Below are 20,095 nucleotides of genomic sequence, written 5' to 3'. Positions count from 1 at the left end.
GGGCTGATTTAAAACTTCTGGTTTGATTATTAAATTGCCCAAGCATGTCACATAATTCAAATCCATGTCACTTATGCTGGAATGTCACATAATTGAGACACTTGGTGACAAATTGTTAAGTGTTGAGTAGCTTGACTCAGGCATACAATTAGAATCTGCGATCTGCGAGCAAGGCTTTAGTGAGTAGGTTACCCCAAATAGGAATGCATGAAAGTGCGTTTGTTAGTTACAAGTAGTAGCAGCCACTTCTGGAAAGGGTCTTGCATCCCCATGTGCCACAAAGACCCCCGTTATCCAAGGTACATGGCAACAAATTTCAAATAGATGCCAAGGGTATATGTAGGAGCCAAAAGCTCACTACACTACACTTCTATCACACAAAGTTGTGACTTTATCCTCATAACCACCAGCACTTCCACAATTAAGAGGTGCCCGTGTGTGCTGCAAGAAATGTGGGAGAGAAACAAAGAGAAGGTAACATCTTGTGCAACAACTACATGCAGGAATGAAGAACTCATTTAAGACCACAACACTGGATATTTCAGAAGAAAGTATACCAGGACAAATCTATGCAATTACATCAGTTTCGTATTTATCATGAGACTATTAATCGCAATATCTTCCCAGAGTTCTTGAAAGACTTCTCTGTCTCTTGTAGGCAACGATTCTTCTCATCCCTTGTCCAGCCCTGAAATCAGAAAGGGATCTTTGTAAATAACTATGGAGGCATCACGGCCATGCTACTCCTATACCAACACCCGAGCACTTGTACCATGAGAATTGGTAATTACCTCAGCTACTTTGTTTAGTTTTTCTTTTACACGTGTAAGCATCTCCTTCAGATCTCCATCCCATTTGTAGAACTCCAGATCCACTCCATCCAAGATCTTGTTAGCAACCTACAAAAAAGAGCATTGATAGCCCAAAAAATAGAGATGAGAGAACCCACGCAAGTTTTAACCACACCTTTCTATCCGCACTCTGACTAAGAAACCATACCTGCTTTCCAATCATTCGACCCCCTGCTGAATGCGCAAAGTACACGTTGTAAAAGTGACAAATAAAAGCAGGAGGATCCTTATCAGCCAACTCTTTCAAGTAAGCTGAGTAGGTTAATCCAGGTTCACCAGGTTCGGGAATTTCATAGCCTTGGCTTTTGAACCACTCAAGATCTTTAGAAAGCGGTGCAGCCCTCTCCAGACCAGTGTTTCTAAATTCTGCATCTGCACAGAGACACTCCAAAGGTGTAAATCTCAACCATAATAACTCTCTGCAATCACGTGATACAAAAGAACAAAGTGATGTCAACACCCGAACTCTCATGCCGAACCTGATATAAGAGCCTGACCACTAGATAACAGCCTACATCGGTCTAACAAGACAATCCACGACCACTCCCCCCCCCCCCCCCCCCCCCCCCCCCCCGCTCTATGCAGGGGTATGGAGCCACAAAAAGAAAACAAATACAAAATATTTAATTCAAATTTTGGGGAGCTTCCCGGGCAAAGAATCCATGACTAAAACATAATAGGAAAAAATATAATTTTGGAAGTTTAAAAACTTCCCCTCAGAATGCATGTCGGTGAAGAGTAGTCTCTTTCGGCAACATTTCCATGCCAGAGCCAACGCAAATTAAAAAAGTCTGCAAAAGCTCTAAATTAGTAGCTTCAATTTCATGGGTTGGTGTGCTGGGCAACTTCATATAGTGGCCATCGGCAAGCAAAAAGTTGGTGTCTTGGGCTTAACACTGGCCCTCTGATGTGGCATCTACTGGGCAACTTTGTGATGTATGTTTTGTTGTATGAATGAGTGCACAGAGCGGAAGCAAACAAGCACTAGAGTGTGCAAAGAGAGTGCAAGAGAGAGAGATATGAAGCAACTATGCTGAATATACTGAAGTGATACAGTGCCAAGCAAGAGACATGAAGAGTCTCATAAGTGAGGGAGCAAAGCAGACTAGACTATGAGAAAAGAGGGAGGCCAGCCCACCTATTTATAGGTAAGAGGGGGTGGCCGACTGGACATCTGAACCTGGCCGACTGGGAAAAAGGTACCCGACCTAGGAAAAATGCCAAAAAAATATACAAAAATAGGGTGGCCAGCCCACAACCAAGGGCCATGAAAAGGGACCAAAAAGGGGACTCCAATGATGAGCAGAATCAGGGGATGAATGTGCTAACACCCCCTCTCAGCACCAGATGCTGAACATACTCCGAGAAGCTGAAGATGAGGAGCCAAGGAACCCTGAGAAACCGGCTTGGTGAACAAATCTGTTGCATTCTCCGCTGAAGGTCAATACTCCAAACGCAAATCTCCAGCAAGAACCCGTTCACGAACATAGTGATACTATATCTCAATGTGTTTTGTACGAGCATGAAACACAGGGTTCTTGGCAATGGCGATTCAACTCTGATTGTCACACCAAAGAAGAGTAGATCCGGTAGGAGGACAGCCAAGCTCCCCCAATAATCTCCGCAACCAAATCGCCTCACATGCAACATAACAAACTGCATGATACTCCGCCTCTGTAGAGGAAAGCACCACAGTAGGTTACTTTTTATTGCTCCATGAAATGGCTCCAGACCCAAGTGAAAAAACACAACCGGTGGTCGAACGCCGAGTATCTGGATCTCCAGCCCAATCTGAATCAGACCATCCAAGAAGAGTACATCCTTGGCCATAGAAGATGCCAAAGTCCAAAGTACCATGCAAGTACCGAAGAACTCTGAGAGCACACCGCCAATGCTACTGACAAGGTTTGGACGAGAAAGAGCTCAATAAGCTGACTGCGAAACACACGTCCAATCGGGAGTAGGTCAACCAAACCAAACAACTGACAAGAACCCGATACTATCCCTGATCAATCCCTATAGAAGCATCAAGAAGAGAGAGTTTCTCACTAGTATTCATAGGAGAAGATACTGGTTTGCATCCAGTCATCAAAAATCTGTCAAGTATCTCCCGTGTGTACTTCTGCTGAGAGAAGAAAATGCCCTTCGAGGTCTGCCAAATCTCAAAGCCAAGAAAATAATGCAAAAGGCCAAGATCCGTCATCTCAAACTCTATGTCCAAAGCATCCATGACTGAATGGATCCTCACAGAATAAGAACATGTAAAGATGAGGTCATCAACATAGACCATAATGATAACAATCAACCCCCTCTAAAGGAGGATATAAAGGTTCGAATATGCATGAGAACGGCGCAAGCCGGGCTTCTGAAAGAACTCATCAATCCACTGGTACCAAGCCCGTGGAGCCTGCTTCAAACCATATAAAGCTTTCTTCAGCCGGTACACCTGATCTTGTTTGCCTGGAACAACAAATCTCGGCAGCTGATCAACATAAACCTCCTGTGTAAGCTCTCCATTCAGGAAAGCCGACTTGACGTCCATCTGGAATACGAGCCATCTATGTTGTCCTCCAAGAGCAAGAACGGTGCAAATGGTAGTCATCCGGGCCGTCAAAGCGAAGGTCTCATCGAAGTCGACTCCAGGGCGCTGAGCATAACCGTTGGCAACCAACCTGGCCTTGTACTTGTCCAAGCTGCCATCAGCTCAGAACTTCGATTTGAAGATCTAGCGCACACCAATCACCTTACGCTGCAGTGGCCTAGGCACCAAAATCCAAGTGCCATTCCGTTCAATAGCATCCAGCTCTGCCTGCATAGCACGATGCCAAGGCTCATGTGAAAGAGCCTCGTCCACAGAACTGGGATCAGAAGGACCATGAATGATAGAGGACATAAGAGCATAGTTAACAAACATGTTGCCCTCGTGAATGAGAACCAGGCAGAGAAGCAGAAGAAAGCTCACGTAACCCAGAATCACTAACTGTCTGAAAATACCATCCAAGCAGCACAGATCTGCTCTAACTCGCTGAAGGTGGAGCAGAGTCATCATCATGTGACTGAGGAAGGAGGAGGCGGCGGCGGCGGAGAAGGGGACGGAGGAAGTAGAAGCTCACCACCCCCCTCTGAAGATGTAGGTGTCTCGTCGAACACCACATCACGGCTCACAACAACTTTCCCAGCTTGCTGATCATAAAGACAATATGCCTTGGACACAGTACTGTATCCAAGAAAAGTCATGCACTGAGACTTTGAGTCCAACTTGGAGCGATGCTCCTTAGGCACATGTGTTAGAAGTCATCTCCTGTCTATATCTATACACCAGGGCCTCTATTGTGGGTGTGCCCGCCCTTAAGTGTTTTCTCATTTTTCCCCACTCTCTGCATTTTTTCCCTATTTTTCTTGGCTTGGGGGGGTTGCCCTGTGTTGGCAGAAGGGCCCATGAGCTGGCCGACTGATTCTTCAGGTCCACGCCCTCTCACAGTTGCTGGCCGACTTGATACAGCTGGCCGACTGGTGCACTTTGCTGGTCGTGGAGTTTTCAGTCCATGTCGGCTGCCTTTCTACAGGCTGACTGCTTGTTTGGGGCCATATAAAATGGCCCCATAGCCCCTTGCCATTGTATCTTGTATTTTCTCGGGATCTTGTGTATATAGAGCAGAGTTACACGCCTCTCTCTCTCCTGCTCTCGTGCTGTCTATTTTCTGCACTGTTCTTGCTCGTGTTCTCAGATTTGGTCATCATCTCCGCTGCATATTCTGACATGGTATCAAAGCTCTAGGCTCTTGATAAATCGTGGAACTTGTGTGAGCAAGAGGGGGACTGTTGGTTGCTGATTGGTGTACTGTTCGGGAAGAGGAGAAGCAAGAGGACGGCGGGCTGATTTGCTGGACAGCCACTTGCAAGTGTAAGTTCTTTTTTTCCCCACCCACCCACTCTTTTTCAGTTACATCCCCGTAGTGGCAGATTTATTAGAGATGGCTGAGAAGCATGTGAAGATCCCAACTCTCCCCACGTTCCCAGTGGACCATCAGTTGGACGACGGAAATAACTACGGCATATGGAAGGTTATGATGGAATCTATTCTGGAGTCATATGACCTTGCTGATTTCATCGTTGTTGGGGTTCCACGGCTGGAAGCAGAGGAAGGGGAGTTACCATCAACCAGAAAGAACCACGAGGCACATGCAAAGTTGTGGGATCATGTCAACGCCAGGGTCCGTTCATTTATCTTCCTCAATTGCACACCGCAGGTAATCAATCATGTAAAGCATATGACGTTGGCCAGAGGCATATGGCAGCACTTGGCTTCTCTTTATAACAAGGTATCGCCCATGAAAAGGATTTCCTTGAAAGTACAGATGCGGGTTATGAACCCTGCAAAGTCATCGACGACGCGGGAGCATATTAACAAGCTGCAGGCCCTTCAACAGGAAGTCCTTCAAGCTGGGAAGGAGATATCGTCAGAAGATATGGCCATCACTTTGTTGTCACACTTGCCTTCTCAGTATTCCGCTTTCTACTCTTCTTTGATTACCAGTGGCAGGCTCAGCACCATTACATGGGAGGAGCTTGTGCCCATGGTCTTGGACCAGGAGGAAAGATTCACGAAACCTCCTCAAGGTGGGGGTTAAGAGGCCTTAACTGGCCAACGGTCAAAAGTCCGGAATAACAACAAGGGCAAAGGGAAGGCTTCATCGGGGAAGTCTTTAGAGAAGAAGCCTGATGCATACCGAGAGAAACTGAAGGCCGAGCGAACCTGCAACGATTGTGGCGAGAAAGGCCACTATTGGAGGAAGTGTCCTAAGCGGACTGGGAAGAGTGCTGATTCTTCAGCCTCAACTGCAAAGACTCCGGCATTTGTGCACTTAGAGATGATGGACTCAGATACTTCATCGTCTTCGAGCGAGGAGGCAGTTGGCTTCACCGCAAAGGATTCTCAAACGGCAATCAGGTCGCATTTTCATTGGCGACAACTCCACTATTCCGATTCACAATGAGGGCCGGATGGAGATTATTCCCAACGGCAAGGGGGGTAAGCATTCCTCCCATGTTCTTTACGTCCCTGCTCTTGGCTTTCATCTTCTGTCAATGCATGAAGTATGCAAGACTGGCTTTCGGGTGGAATTTGAGGAGCATTCAGTTGCTCTATGGGACCGCGAGACTGGCCAAGTTGTTTGGGAAGGTGGCGTGGAGAATGGTATCTACAAACTCTCCTCATTGACAGGTTCTCAGGTCGGAGATCTGTGGCACTTTCGGTTTGGCCACTTAAATGTGGGCGCACTACGGCGAGCTTTCCGGGACCAGATGGTGGTTGGCTTGCCAAATGTTGGCAACAGGCAAGGACGTTGCAGTTCTTGCATACGTGATAAGCAGCACAAGGAATCCTTTCCGAAGCAGGCTTCCAGGCGGGCTTCAAAACCATTGGAGTTGGTTCACACTGACTTGTGTGGACCTCGGCAAACACCATCATTGGGAGATTCTCTATATTTCATGCTGCTTGTTGATGACTGTTCCAGATTCACATGGGTCTATTTTCTTTCCCAGAAGGACCAAGCTTTTGCACAGTTCAAGGATTGGCATGTGATGGTGGAGAAAGAGTCTGGATTGCAAGTAAAGACTCTCAGGGCTGACAAAGGAGGTGAATTCTCTTCGAATGCTTTCGTCAGATTTTGTGCAGATCATGGTATCAAGAGGGAACTGGCCAATACAGGATCGCCTTCAGAGAATGGAGTGGTAGAACGCAAAAACACGACTGTGGTGGAGATGGCGATGCTAGAGCATCGTGATCTTCCTCGTCCACTTTGGGGAGAGGCTGTGGCAACGGCTGTCCATACCCTCAACGACTTCAGTACCTAATATGACTCCCTTTGAGGCATACTTTGGCAGGAAACCTGGTGTCTCCCACTTCTGTGTGTTTGGGAGCGATGTGTATGTACATATTCCGAAGAAGCAGAGGGGGAAGCTTGACTCCAAGTCCCGTAAGCTTATATTTGTGGGGTATAACTCTCTTTCCAAGGGATACAGATTGTATGATCCAGAAAGGAATGAGATTATTGTCAGCAAGGATGTGGTCTTTGATGAGCATGTTCCAGTTTCCACTGTCGAGGAGCCGCCACTGCTTGGAGACCCAGAGGAGTCTAATGATGATTCCCAGTCCATTGTTCCAGCTGGACAACCACAGTCAGTACAAGAGGTTAAGCCCGCAGTTGGAGTTGAGCCCCCGCAGCAGCAGGAGGCTCCGTGTTCTGTTCGAGTACCCAGGTGGTTAATAGACACCCTTCGGGAGTCGGGTGTCACGGAGCTTCCCTCTGAATGGACCACAGAGCACAGCCCTCGAAGATCGCACAGAGTCCGAGACAAAAGTCATGCAGCGGAGCTTCTTCAAGTAAACTATGCTTTGATGTCTCGTATCATGCGGGACAAGGAGCCCACTTCCGTCAAGGAAGCCCTTTCACAGGATACTTGGAAGAAAGCCATGCAGGTGAAACTTGATGCCATCGAGAAGAACAACATATGGGAGTTGGTACCGAGGCCGTCGAAACGGTCAGTCATTGGTGTCAAATGGGTCTTTAAGACCAAATATGCGTCTGATGGGTCGGTGGACAAACACAAAGCCAGGCTCGTGGCTAAGGGTTATGCTCAGCAACCAAGCATCAACTATGAGGATACCTTTGCACCGACAGCAAGGATGACCACGATTCAGACCGTTCTTGCCCTTGCTTCTTCTCAGAGGTGGCCTGTGTATCAAATGGATGTAAAATATGCGTTCCTTAATGGTGACTTGCAGGAGGAGGTGCATGTTGAGCAACCTCCAGGCTTTGTTGTTCCAAGATCAGAAGGGATGGTTTACAGGTTACGTAAGGCCTTGTATGGTCTTAAACAAGCTCCCAGGGCTTGGAATCAGAAGATTGATTCCTTCTTTCTTCGCACTGGTTTTCAGAGATCGGTTGCAGATCCCAACCTGTATCTCTTTCGGGAACGCGGCATGGTTGTATCATCCTTTATGTGGATGATCTCATTCTCACCGGCGGTCATGTGGAGCACATTGGCGTGACGAAGGCTGCCTTGTCAAAGGAGTTTGAGATGACCGACCTAGGCTTACTCCACTACTTTTTGGGATTGGAGATCTGGCGACCCAGAGGGGGTTTTTCGTCTCTCACAGCAGTGGTATGTTCATGAGTTACTTGAGGCCTTTGGGATGGAAAACTGCAAGCCTATTACTTCGCCGATGGACCCGAATACAAAGTTAACTGTTAATGATCCTTGTGAGCTAGTTGATGCCTCTCAGTATCGGAAGCTAGTTGGTTCATTGATCTGGTTGCTGAACACCAGATTGGACTTGAGCTTTTCCGTGGGGCTGTTGAGCTCATTCATGCAAACGCCATTGAAGTCTCATTGGGACGCAAGATTGCGGATCTTGCGGTATCTCCAGAGTACGAAGGATCTTGGACTCTTCTACACAGGAGGGGGATTGATGGATGGAGTTCGACTCCAAGGTTGGAGTGACTCAGATTGGGGAGGAGATCCAGACACGAGGAGATCTACTTTAGGTTACAGTTTTACCCTCGTCTCAGGAGCAATTTCTTGGAGTAGTAAGAGGTAGCCAACTATTGCCTTATCTTCGACAGAGGCAGAGTACAAGGCTGCTTGTGGTGCCGCTTGCGAGGTTGTGTGGGTGCGGAGGTTGCTTGGCGAGATTGGGTTTCCACAGAAGGAGCCCACAGTCATCCAGTGCAATAACTAGAGCTGTATAGCTATTGCTCGGAACCCGGTCTTCCATGCCCGGACCAAGCACATAGAGATACAATACCACTTTGTACGTGAGAAGATCTTGGCTGGTGACATCTTGCTACTTTATTGTTCGACCGAGGACAATGCGGCGGACCTCTTCACGAAGTCTCTACCTCAAGCTATGCTCCGGTGGCACTCCAGCTCCCTGGGGTTGGTTTCACAGCCAAGAGCTGAGAGGGGGTGTTAGAAGTCATCTCCTGTCTATATCTATACACCAGGGCCTCTATTGTGGGTGTGCTCACCCTTATTAGGTGTTTTCTCATTTTTCCCCACTCTCCGTATTTTTTTCCCATTTTTCCCTATTTTTCTTGGCTTGGGTGGTTGCCCTGTGTTGGCAAGAGGGCCAATGAGCTAGCCGACTGATTCTTCAGGTCCACGACCTCTCACAGTTGTTGGCCGACTTGATACAACTGGTCGACTGGTGCACTTTGCTGGTCGTGGAGTTTTCAGTCCCTGTCGGCTGCCTTTCTACAGGCCGACTGCTTGTTTGGGGCCATATAAAATGCCCCTTGCCACTGTATCTTGTATTTTCTCGGGATCTTGTGTATATAGAGCACAGTTACACGCCTCTCTCTCTCCTTCTCTTGTGCTATCTATTTTCTGCATTGTTCTTGCTCTTGTGTTTTCAGATTTGGTCATCATCTCCGCTGCATATTGTGACAACATGTACTGTAACACACGGAAGCTCTGGGGGTCTTCTTTCAGCCCTAAACACTCCTCGAAACCATCTGATGCAAAACGCAGATATAGAGAGAGAGTAGAGAGAGAGAGAGAGAGAGAGAGAGAGAGAGAGAGAGATGTGCTGGAAATTCAGTATATTTCATATGGTACAAAAAGGGTACTTTGCTACAGTCCTAGGCTGCCTTCATAAAAAGGTGTAAACACCCAAAAATCTCGTCCTACTATAGGACTCCTACTGACCCAATCCCTAGGAGATTGAATGAAAAGAATGATGAGCCTTGAGTGCCTTTTATAGGCCCTTGGGAAAAGAGAAGTGCTGGCCGACCAGCAGTCGGCCAGCCGACTGGCTAATAAATCCCAACATGCTATTATTTGCAGCCGCCTTGCCATGTCTGGATGCCCCTTGAGTCGCCTTGGTTTCTGGTGCAGCCGACCCCTCCTGGAAGCAGCCGACGGTACCCTTTTCATGCAGCCGACAGCATCCTAGTATTCTCCAAGTCCCCTCTAGCCAATCTGCACTCTGTGCTCCATAACCCTGGCTCTAATGGTCTTTTTTTGGTTACCTCTGCTGGAGAATCTCTGAGAATGTCCATGGCATATTCATGCACATGACATCCCCCTCTGCTAAACTTGATGACGGGATTCCAACCTGTTCTTGGATGACTGTCATCATCCCACTCTATTCTCGGAGTCCCTCTGTCATCCATCCATCCCTGGCAACCCTTTTCTCTCAAAGCCCGGCCCGGTCTCCAAAACCACTCTGTCTCATAATAAGATCTATGCATCTGTTCCATCTAGTCCACAATCCATTCCTGCCCTAACTTTGAACACTGTCTTGGTCTTCATTCCTGAGAAATGAGTCTGGCACTCTCACATCACCCCTTGGAGGATAAACCTCCCTTGGGACCGTTGCCCAAGAACCTATCTGGCTCACAGGACTGCCATCCCCTTTGGCACTGTGGAACACCACCAACAAACCTCCTAGGAGTTCTTCCCGGTTCTGTGCTCCTTGCCTTGGGCTTCGTATCCGTGTACTTTCCTATACCTTGGACTTGTACACCATCATATGGGACTGAGTCAGTGTTTAGCTTTGCTGAGCCTGATGCTCTGATACCAATGTAACACGCGGAAGCTCTGGGAGTCTTCTTTCAGCCCTAAACACTCCTGGAAACCATCTGATGCAAAACGCGGATATAGAGAGAGAGTAGAGAGAGAGAGAGAGATGTGCTGGACATCTCCATTTCCTGGAGCCACCAGATCCTGCATAACCCCCCACTTGCTCCACATGCTGCCAAAAAGGATCCGGAGTCCGAGCCATGTTACTTAACTTACTTGTGCGGTTCGAGGTCGGAAGACTCGGAGAGATTCGAGAAGTGGAGGCTGTTTTTCTGGTCCTGCAGGCTGCGAGCAAGGTGTGACTCCTTCTTGCTTGGTAGAGCTTAGATGGCAAAGGTGGAGGCCCCAAGTAGAGAGGTAGAGGGCGTGGTAGAGGGCTGATGTGGAGGTAGAGGAGTAGAGGGCAAGGTAGATGGGTAGAGCAGCTCCAAACAGGCGGCGGAAAGCGGCGGAAAGAAGGCCGAAAATGCCGGCGAAAGAGAGCACGCGGGTTTCTAAACCTTGGAAAAAATAAAACTTGGAAACGCCGTTAACGTTTCCGAAACGTTTCCACGTTTCGGTGGTCCAGAAACGCCGTTTCTGGAAACTATGCCTGGAAGCAGCCGACGGTACCCTTTTCATGCAGCCGACAGCATCCTGGTATTCTCCAAGTCCCCTCTAGCCAATCTGCACTCTGTGCTCCATAACCCTGGCTCTAATGGTCTTTTTCTGGTTACCGCTGCTAGAGAATCTCTAAGAATGTCCATGGCATATTCATGCACATGACATGTACATACGCCGAACAACCAAACACCCGTAAATGAACAACAAAGGGCTTCTCACCATGCAAAGCCTCATATGGAGTTTTATGTCAAAGAACAGCAGTAGGAGACCTGTTCTGAATGTAGACAGCAATAGAAGCCGCCTCAGCCCAGAAATGTCGAGGTAACGAAGAATGCTCAAGCATAGCACGGGCCATCTCCATAATGGTCCTATTCTTCCTCTCTGCAACTCCATTATGTGATGGAGTATACGCTGTAGTAAGCTGTCTCCGAATGCCATGAGCCTTGCAATATTGCTGACTCCTAGGATGTAAACTCACCCCCTCTGTCGGTCCTGAGAGCCTTGACGGAGGAACCGGTCTCTTTTTCCACCTCAACCCTCCAATCACAAAAGCGCTAAAAAGTCTCATCCTTGGACTTCAGAAAGAAGACCCAAGTATATCTGGAGAAGTCATCCACCATCACGAGCATGTACAACGCCTTACTCAAAGACGCGGTACTCATAGGACCACATAAGTTTGCATGAACAAGAGCAAGTGATATCGAAGATCTGTGTGTCGCCTCCTTCGGAAAGGCAGCTCGGTGTTGCTTCTCTTATAAACAAGAGGAACAAACAAAAGATGGGAGCCTTGATGGTCGGTAAACCCTCAAGTTTCAACCAACCCATCCTTCAAAGCTCGCTGTAGAAGCTGATAGCTCAAATGGCCAAACCGAGCATGCCAAAGAGCTAAAGAAGAACCAGAAGAAAGCAAAGCAGTCAACTTATACAAACCACTATCTTGGACTCCCTGAGCCAAGATGCTACCAGTCTCCTTATCACAAATGGTAATCTCATAACAAGAGAAGATCACCTCCGCACCCTGAGTTATAAGAGCACTCACTGACAAAAGGTTAAATGCCAAATCTGGAGTGTACAGAACGTCAGAGAAGTACCTCTTGTCCTCGGAGAAGCGGAAGATGGGGATGGTGCCATGTCCATGCACCGGCACGGAAGAAGAATCACCCAAAGTGATCTCGCCTGTCCTGGCAGTGAAGTCCTCAAACCAATCTCGATGGAGTGCCATGTGAGTAGTAGCACCGCTATCCACAATCCACGACCGCGACTGAGAAGTCACAAGAGCAAGTACACAACGAGTACCTAATAATAGAAGAATACCATCATCCTTCTTGGTCTGAGACACCGCTGTAGAGAAAGTGTTCTTTGCTTCTTCATCCCGCTTCTTCTTGTGACATTGGGGCAATTTATGACCCTTCGTGCCACAATAATGACACTCAATGTCCTTGTTTTTTGAAGATTTGCTTTTGTCTTTGTCTTTGTCTTTATCCTTGTCGTTATCCTTGGAGTTCTTGTCAGAACCCCCTTTCCCTTTCTTCTGTTGATTCTTCCCTTTATCTCGTGCAGCCAAAGCTCCATCAGAACCACCAGAGGTGCCAGACCGCTCCTCAAAGCGAGACTCAATTTGCATAATGGAGGGGAGAACTTCCTCCCAAGTGACTGGAACAAGACGAGGAGAAGAAACAAGAGACTGAAAATAAGCATCAAACCTCTTTGGAAGCTTGGAGAGAAGCCGAAAGCCATATCCTCTGTAGCGATATCCTTGCCACAAACAGCAAGCTCGTCCCAGAGAGATTTCATCTTCGAGATGAAAGCAAATAAAGATGGAAAGGCAGAAACTAACAAGTTCATAAGCTGCTTTTCCAAAGCCAAAATCCGTCCCGAAGACTTAATCTCGTAAAGATCTGCAAATGCCTTCCAAACTTCATGTGCAGTGTTTGTTGTGCGCACATGAGAGAGAACAAAATCCTGACAATTCAACATCCGAAAAGAAAAAACACAACGATCATTTTCCTGCCAAATATCAATCTGTGTCTGAGTCACACCACCGGAAGCAAGGGTGGGAGGGCTGGCATTGGCAGGTGTAACAAGCCAATCCCAGAGATCCACGCCACCCAAGGCTGATTTCACCTTCACCTTCCACAAAGTGTAGTTGGAGCCATCCAACTTTGCAGTGTAGTCGGGGCAGCCATCACAAGAGCTTGGGCTGAATCTCATTAAAAAATGCACAGTCTCAGAAGGAGTGTCCACCACAGGTACCAAAAGCCACCAATCCTCAACTCAAAACACCAAAAACTGCAAGAGCCACCTTTAGGGAAGGAAACGCAGCAAGACAAATGCTGCAGCCCTGAAAAGGAGCAGCCAACAGGTGAAAAGGGGGATCTCAGAGATCAAACCAGTGAGGGAAGACCAGAATCTGCAGTGGAGAGGCGCCGGAAGAAGCCAGCCAACCAGCAGCAGATCTGAGAAGAAAATGCAGATGTGAAGGTGCTGAAAACTGAGGCAGATCTGGGGTGGAAAGTTAAAGCTGACTGGGGCAGCAGATTAACGCTGAACCACGAGCGATGATACCATGAATGAGTGCACAGAGCCATAACGCGAAGCATGCCCTGACTTTTCAGATCTCTTGCTTGAGCTTTTACTTCCTTTAAATCCAAATGAGACCCCAGTGAGTAACGCATTTGCCGTCATAGCATTCTCTATCATCTGCAACATATTTGTTACTCCAGTCTTTATGCAATAGTCACGCACTTCCTTGGGCAACCCACAACAATACTTCTCCACCTGCTCAGACAAAGGCACTGCACGATAGGAGGTAACTGGGAGTAAAGCTTCCCAAAACTTCTCTAAATAATCCTCAAGATTTTCACACTTTGATGCATCCAACTTGTGCCATGTTGTCATTACATCCACCTCAAAAGTAGATGTGAGCCATACGGAGGAGAACACCTGCATAAACTGTACCCAAGTAGATGGTGCTATGCCTTGTAAAAGAAGAGTGGACAACCACTGCAATGCATTGCCCTCGAGAAAAGTCGCAGCTTTTCTCACCTTAGAGGATTCCGTGTAATTACCACCAGAAAAAGCAGCATCAAACTGCTGTAAAAAAGTAAGTGCCTTTAACTTATCTTTGGCCCCACTGAACGTGTCAAATTTCACAGCAACTCCCCCTTCCTTATAATCCTTCGCCTTACCCATAGGCGTTAGATTATCGTAAGGAAGTGGCTTCACAAGATTGCTACCCCCGGCATTCATGCCCATCATAGGGTCAATATTGCCAGTTCCCACACCTGGCATTCCATACATTCCAGCCATGTTTCCAAACATACCACTATGCATACCGGGCTGCATGCCTCCATACATGTTTCCTTGCATTCCGGGCTGCATGCCCCCAAACATGTTTCCTTGCATTCCGGACTGCATACCACCATACATATTCCCTTGCATACCAGGCTGAAAACTAGCTCCAAAATTCCCTGGAATACCCATGCCTCCCTGAGGATAACCCCCAGTCATGGATTGGAACACAGAGCCACCACCAAAATAGCCTAGATGCATAGACTGTTGTGGAATAGATGGCTGTCCGAAAAAGGAACTCTGTGAGTTAGCACCAAAGACATGTTGCATGTTCGAAAACTGTCCAAAAGATGGATCCTCTGTCCAGTCTCTGTTTCCACCCTTCAAACTGCTATACCCTTCCTCTCACAAAGGGCCAGATGAAACAACTCTGCAGACAGCAGACATAAGCCAGTGGAAAGAAAGAAAGAAAGATATGTTCAGAGCTTACCAACTTTTATGCGCAGTTCTGCACCGGAGGGATTGATTGTACCAGTCTATACTTGCAGCCGCCTGTATCAACAACTCTGCATCACACGTGTGCACTTGTCTGTATGGGTCTGTACTTGCAGCACGTGTGTACCTATCTGTACTTTCCCTCCCTGCAGTCACCTGACTGATGCACCACCTGAACTGCTGGACTGAACTCGACTGTACCCACCTGTACCTGTCTGTACAGAAGTGTACCTGCAGCCGCCTGACTGATGCGCTGCCTGCAGACATGGACAGATGTACCCGCCTGTACCTGCTGGACAGGACTGTCCGTACAGTTTCCACCTGTATCTGCTGGACAGGACTATCAGTTCAGTTTCCGTATGCGTAAGTGGACCGCAGCCCCCTGCGTCAGAAAGTCTGCAGTAGCCGTACCAGCCTGTACCAATCTGCGTCAGATGTCCTGCAGCAACTGTATTGTTCTGTCCGTATAGTACCCGCCTGCAGCACCTGTACAGTAGCAACCTGTACCTGGTCACCCTGCAGCCACCTGCGCCAGTAGACGTGCAGCAGCCTGTACCTGCTATCGTACAGCAGCCCTGCGCCAGATGACGTGCAGCAGCCTGTATGTCCTCTCCTCCACGCAGCCAACCAGCACGTCCTCTCTTCCACGCAGCCAACCGACCAGCATGTCCTCCCTTCCACGCAGCCAGTCGACTTTCTCCAAAAAGTAAAAGAGAGAGTGAAGGGGGAGGCGTGTACCTCCAAAAATGGAGTAGCCCCCTCCAATAATATCCTAGTGGCCCCTTTATAAAGTTTATCAAACTTTCTAAGGGCCTCTTATGCCTAGGGGCCACCCAAGGTTAAAACATTATAAATATTAAAGTCCTTGGTCCCCCTTCACACTTGAGGATATCCACACATATAACGATTTGACCGGGCACCCAAGTACGAATCATTAAATATTTATCTTGCTCACCAACCACCATGCTGACACTCATGCTGTTCCACTTTCACAGAGTCATGACAGAGGAACCGACTCGGGGTAGAGCGAGCCAATGACCTTGTCTTCGTCAGCGCGAATGCTTTGTAAGAGCGTGACCAAGAAGGCAGATTCCTTCACCGAGTGGGAGATGAGTCAACAAGAAGAGCAACAAGAGGATGAGGTGCAGGAGCAGCATGCCAGTGAGGATGAGGCTGAGGATGAGCTTGATGCTTCTTTGGCACAAGCTACCCATGACCATGAGGCAAGCACTTCACGTGGATGATCATTCATGGATCATGATTCATGGGCCTTACTACTTAGCTCTAGCCTCTAGCCTCTAGTCTTTAGCACTTTTTTGACTCATTTGAGACTGTCCATGTATTCTGCCTCCTTAAGGCTTAGTCCTGACTCCTGACTCTTGAGTCATGACTCATTTTGTATCTACTTAATAATTAATATGACTCAAAAGCTTACCATTTTAGTGTAAATTTGTGCTCATTTTGATGTACTTCCAAAGTAGAATAAGTGTAGAGTAGAAAAAATTTTAAAAAAAGTATTTTTTGAGTGCCGTTCCCTCCCCCGTCCCCGTTCCCTACTTATGGCCGTCCCCCATCCCGTCCCCGTCCCTTGTGACTATGCTTAGCTTATATGCTGAGCGAGCAAGTTTACGCTCATCAGGGCAGGCAGGCTTCAGGAGAGCTTTCTCTACCACTGACCATGTATTCACTTTGAGATGTATGATTGATCAGGCCAGAGTGAGGAAGAGAAAGCTCTATTGCTGCTTTGTGGATTTCCGCAAGGCATTTGACACAGTACCACGAGAGAGGCTCTTTCAGCGCCTGCAGTCTCTTGGCATACCAGCAGATATGACATGGGGCATCTATGCATTATATGAGCAGGTTTTTGGGCGAGTCAGATGTCCAGGAGGTATGTCTGAGACTATTGCTAACACCATTGGTGTGAAGCAAGGATGCCCACTTTCCCCCATTCTATTTGGGTTATACATTGATGAGGTGGCTGACTTCATTACACGGGGAGGCAGAGATGGAGTTGATTTAGCAGGTACCTCAGTACATATTATGCTTTATGCCGATGATATTGTATTAGTGTCTGAGTCTCCAAAAGGTCTGCAGCAGCATCTACATGCACTCGATGATTACTGCAGACAGAGGGGTCTTATTGTGAACCTTGTGAAAACCAAGGTTATGGTCTTTCATACATCAAGACAGGGCAGGAGTCAGCTGACGCCAGGTGGAGGTGGTGACATCATACGTGTACCTAGGGGTTACCTTCTCTGCAGCAGCCACACGCTTCACCATGGGTTCAACAGCCAGAGCTAGATTGACATGGGGATATGCAGCATGGAGTGACTGGCTCGCTTCAAAGCAGACACAGGCATGTTCTTCAGGGAGCTATGGACACCCCCTTCATTGATGTATACCGTTTTATAACCCCAGTATGGTACAGGATGGAGCTAGCTAGGTTGCATATCATGATTGTATACTCCATGCATATAGCTTTGCATTCTCCTAGTAGTAGAGCTCCATCCCCTCCCCCACTCATTGTACTTATTGCATTCTCCTAGTAGTAGAGCTCCATCCCCTCCCCCACTCATTGTACTTATTGCACACCCACATTCAGCTTTTTAGTTCAATACTTTTTCATTTTGTTGGGATGACAGAGGATACCCCATTCAGGTACACCGATTTGTCTCATAGACCGAGTTTGGTCTTTTGGAAGACGTTAATAAAATCTTTCTCTCTCTCTCTCTCTCTCTCTCTCTCTCTCTCTCGTTTGTTCATGATTAGCCCAGCCATGGACTATCCTGTCTTAACCAAATGAATGAAAGCTTGGGTGAGATAAATCAATAACAAGGCCCCACACATAAACCGGCCATCCCTCTTGTCAAAGGATCTCACGACACGTGGGGGTGGCTACTCATGCATGGGCAATCAAGCCCCTCCAGAACCCACCTATCCAACTGTTGCCCAACCCTTGATAGTAAAGCATTTGATAAGATCGCCAGCCTTATAGCCAATCCAAGGTAAAACACCTTAACAAAAATAGGCAAACTCAAGGACATTATTTTTACAACCCGCACAAGCCTAAAAGTCAAGACATAATCCGATAAACATTCTCATGAAAAGCCCACAAAGAATTAACACCAAATTAGGTCACATAGCCAGCACAAAAGCCTTATCATGATGGTAGCCAGCATGATATGGACAGTAAATGACCACATGACCACACCTGGGCACAAAAATTAACTATAAACCATTTCTAGCATGATTGTGTGTCCATAAGATGATTTTATTAGTATGTTCCAAAAATAATAATAGGTAATGTAATGCTGGAGTATGTAAGTAAAAAGCTGTTTATACTGGAATTCAGAAAAAGCTAGCCCTATTGAAGAACAAAAACAGAAGTTATTTACTTAATATACCCAAGATCAACAACAAGCTTGTGTAGCTTAGTGGTAGAGTGCATGAGACTATGAGTTTCGATGTATTCAAGGGCTCAACCCATTCTCCTATCTAGAGGATCAACCCATCCTAAGATAGAGGTATACCCTTACAGATCAATTGACCATCATAGATAAATTACTTCATTAAGCATTTTTTGAAGAAGAATTAAAAAAGCATAGCAGCCTTGAGACAAAACCAAGTGCCATGACCAGGACTTACAGCTAGGGTGAGGGGCTTCCTGCACAATGCTCTCCATGGTGTCGTACACGGCCTTGCTGTCGACCAGGAACTTGATGTAGCCATGGACGGATGGCTCCCACTTGGCAAGGGGCTTGTCATCAGCTTCAGCTTCTTTCTCGCCCTCGGAGGACTGGTCTTTGCGGTGGAGCTTCATAGCCACGAAACGCATCTCCTCGACGAAGCCCTTGTCCTCGCCCGGGTAAAATGCCTTGCGCTTCTCGGCCGTGGCGGCCGCCCGAGCGGCACCCACTTTCGCCCATCTCTGTTGTGGCAGCCTTCTGCTGTTGTTGCTCAGAAGATGCAGAACGGAGCGGCCGCTTCTGCTGCTACATAGGGTTCGTCGCCGTGGCTCGCACGAGAGCCTATTTGCGAGGACAGGCCTCGCGTCCACGAAACGAAGCTCGTTCATGGAGGCAGTGGCTGTGGCCATGGTTGTACGAATAATAGAGCAGTCTGAAAGAGGCAAAAATCACTGGTGATGTATACAAGTAACGTTGCCAGAGCGGACAATGCTATACGTGGTGGTGGTGGGTTGCGAATCTCGATCGCATTTCTGAAAGCAAGGAAGAATCTCCTAAATATGATTTTCTGATTGCGGTTTGCTCCGCGTGGGAGGTTTTTTTTTTTTTTTAAGTTGATAGTACCGCATTAGGACGCAGCTGCCTCAACACGAACTACTTGCACTGAAGAAAAGCAACGATAAGAACTATGCTCTCTTTGCCCGCCGCCATGGTTGCACCAGCTCTACTTGGCCTTGCGAGCTCCACCGATAAGCCCCGTGCGTGCCAACGCACCTCACTCAGGGTAGTATGTGCCCCACAAAAGAGTCCTAAGAGTCCCAAAACTACCCCTACTGCCTACACTATTACCAGAGCGGACAATGCTATACGTGGTGGTGGTGGGTTGCGAATCTCGATCGCATTTCTGAAAGCAAGGAAGAATCTCCTAAATATGATTTTCTGATTGCGGTTTGCTCTGCGTGGGAGGTTTTTTTTTTTTTAAGTTGATAGTACCGCATTAGGACGCAGCTGCCTCAACACGAACTACTTGCACTGAAGAAAAGCAACGATAAGAACTATGCTCTCTTTGCCCGCCGCCATGGTTGCACCAGCTCTACTTGGCCTTGCGAGCTCCACCGATAAGCCCCGTGCGTGCCAACGCACCTCACTCAGGGTAGTATGTGCCCCACAAAAGAGTCCTAAGAGTCCCAAAACTACCCCTACTGCCTACACTATTACCATAACAACCACCCATTCCCCGAATGACCCCCGTGAACCAATTGACCCTGATAGAAATCTCTGAGGGGGGGAGAAGAAATAGTAGGGGACACTAACTACCTAGAACCACTAGATGTTCAGCGTCCCTCAAGTCAGATTCTAAGCCACTATGTTCAAGAAGGCGATATTGTCTACCCTATATATATTGCCGCAGTACAATCAAATACAATCAAATAGGGAAGAGACATCAATGCCCTAGGATCCCACATACCATTATAGTGCTATCACTGTAAAGGACCCCACCAAGTGGCAAATAGGAAAGAGACATCAATGCCCTAGGATCCCACATACCATTATAGTGCTATCACTGTAAAGGACCCCACC

The 20,095-nt window shown here is 47.5% G+C and overlaps 1 protein-coding gene across 1 annotated transcript; it reads right to left on the bottom strand.

The window, feature by feature from the left end:
- Positions 1-500: 500 nt before the first annotated feature.
- LOC147622355 (heme oxygenase 1, chloroplastic-like) lies at positions 501-19,038 on the bottom strand. The gene is made up of 4 exons (XM_086823465.1): positions 18,474-19,038; positions 1,000-1,223; positions 792-899; positions 501-688 (listed from the first exon to the last, which is right to left on the bottom strand). The coding sequence occupies exons 1-4, from the start codon at positions 18,922-18,924 to the stop codon at positions 596-598; spliced, it is 876 nt and encodes a 291-aa protein (XP_086679591.1). The 5' UTR covers positions 18,925-19,038; the 3' UTR covers positions 501-595.
- Between the last annotated feature and the right edge of the window lie 1,057 nt (positions 19,039-20,095).

This window comes from Cibotium barometz, chromosome 29 (genome assembly GCF_041138505.1).
Source record: "Cibotium barometz isolate CiBa-2024 chromosome 29, ASM4113850v1, whole genome shotgun sequence".
Taxonomy (NCBI): Eukaryota; Viridiplantae; Streptophyta; class Polypodiopsida; order Cyatheales; family Cibotiaceae; genus Cibotium; species Cibotium barometz.
This window is presented reverse-complemented; position numbering and strand designations above follow the sequence as displayed.

Excerpts from the sequence above, each read along its gene's own strand:
- LOC147622355 (XM_086823465.1), bottom strand. The coding sequence starts at position 18,924 with ATGGCCACAGCCACTGCCTCCATGAACGAGCTTCGTTTCGTGGACGCG. Across the intron at positions 1,224-18,473 it reads GGAAGCCCCTCACCCTAGCT|ATGCAGAATTTAGAAACACT; the intron begins GTAAGTCCTGGT and ends GTCTCTGTGCAG. Across the intron at positions 689-791 it reads AACTAAACAAAGTAGCTGAG|GGCTGGACAAGGGATGAGAA; the intron begins GTAATTACCAAT and ends TTCTGATTTCAG.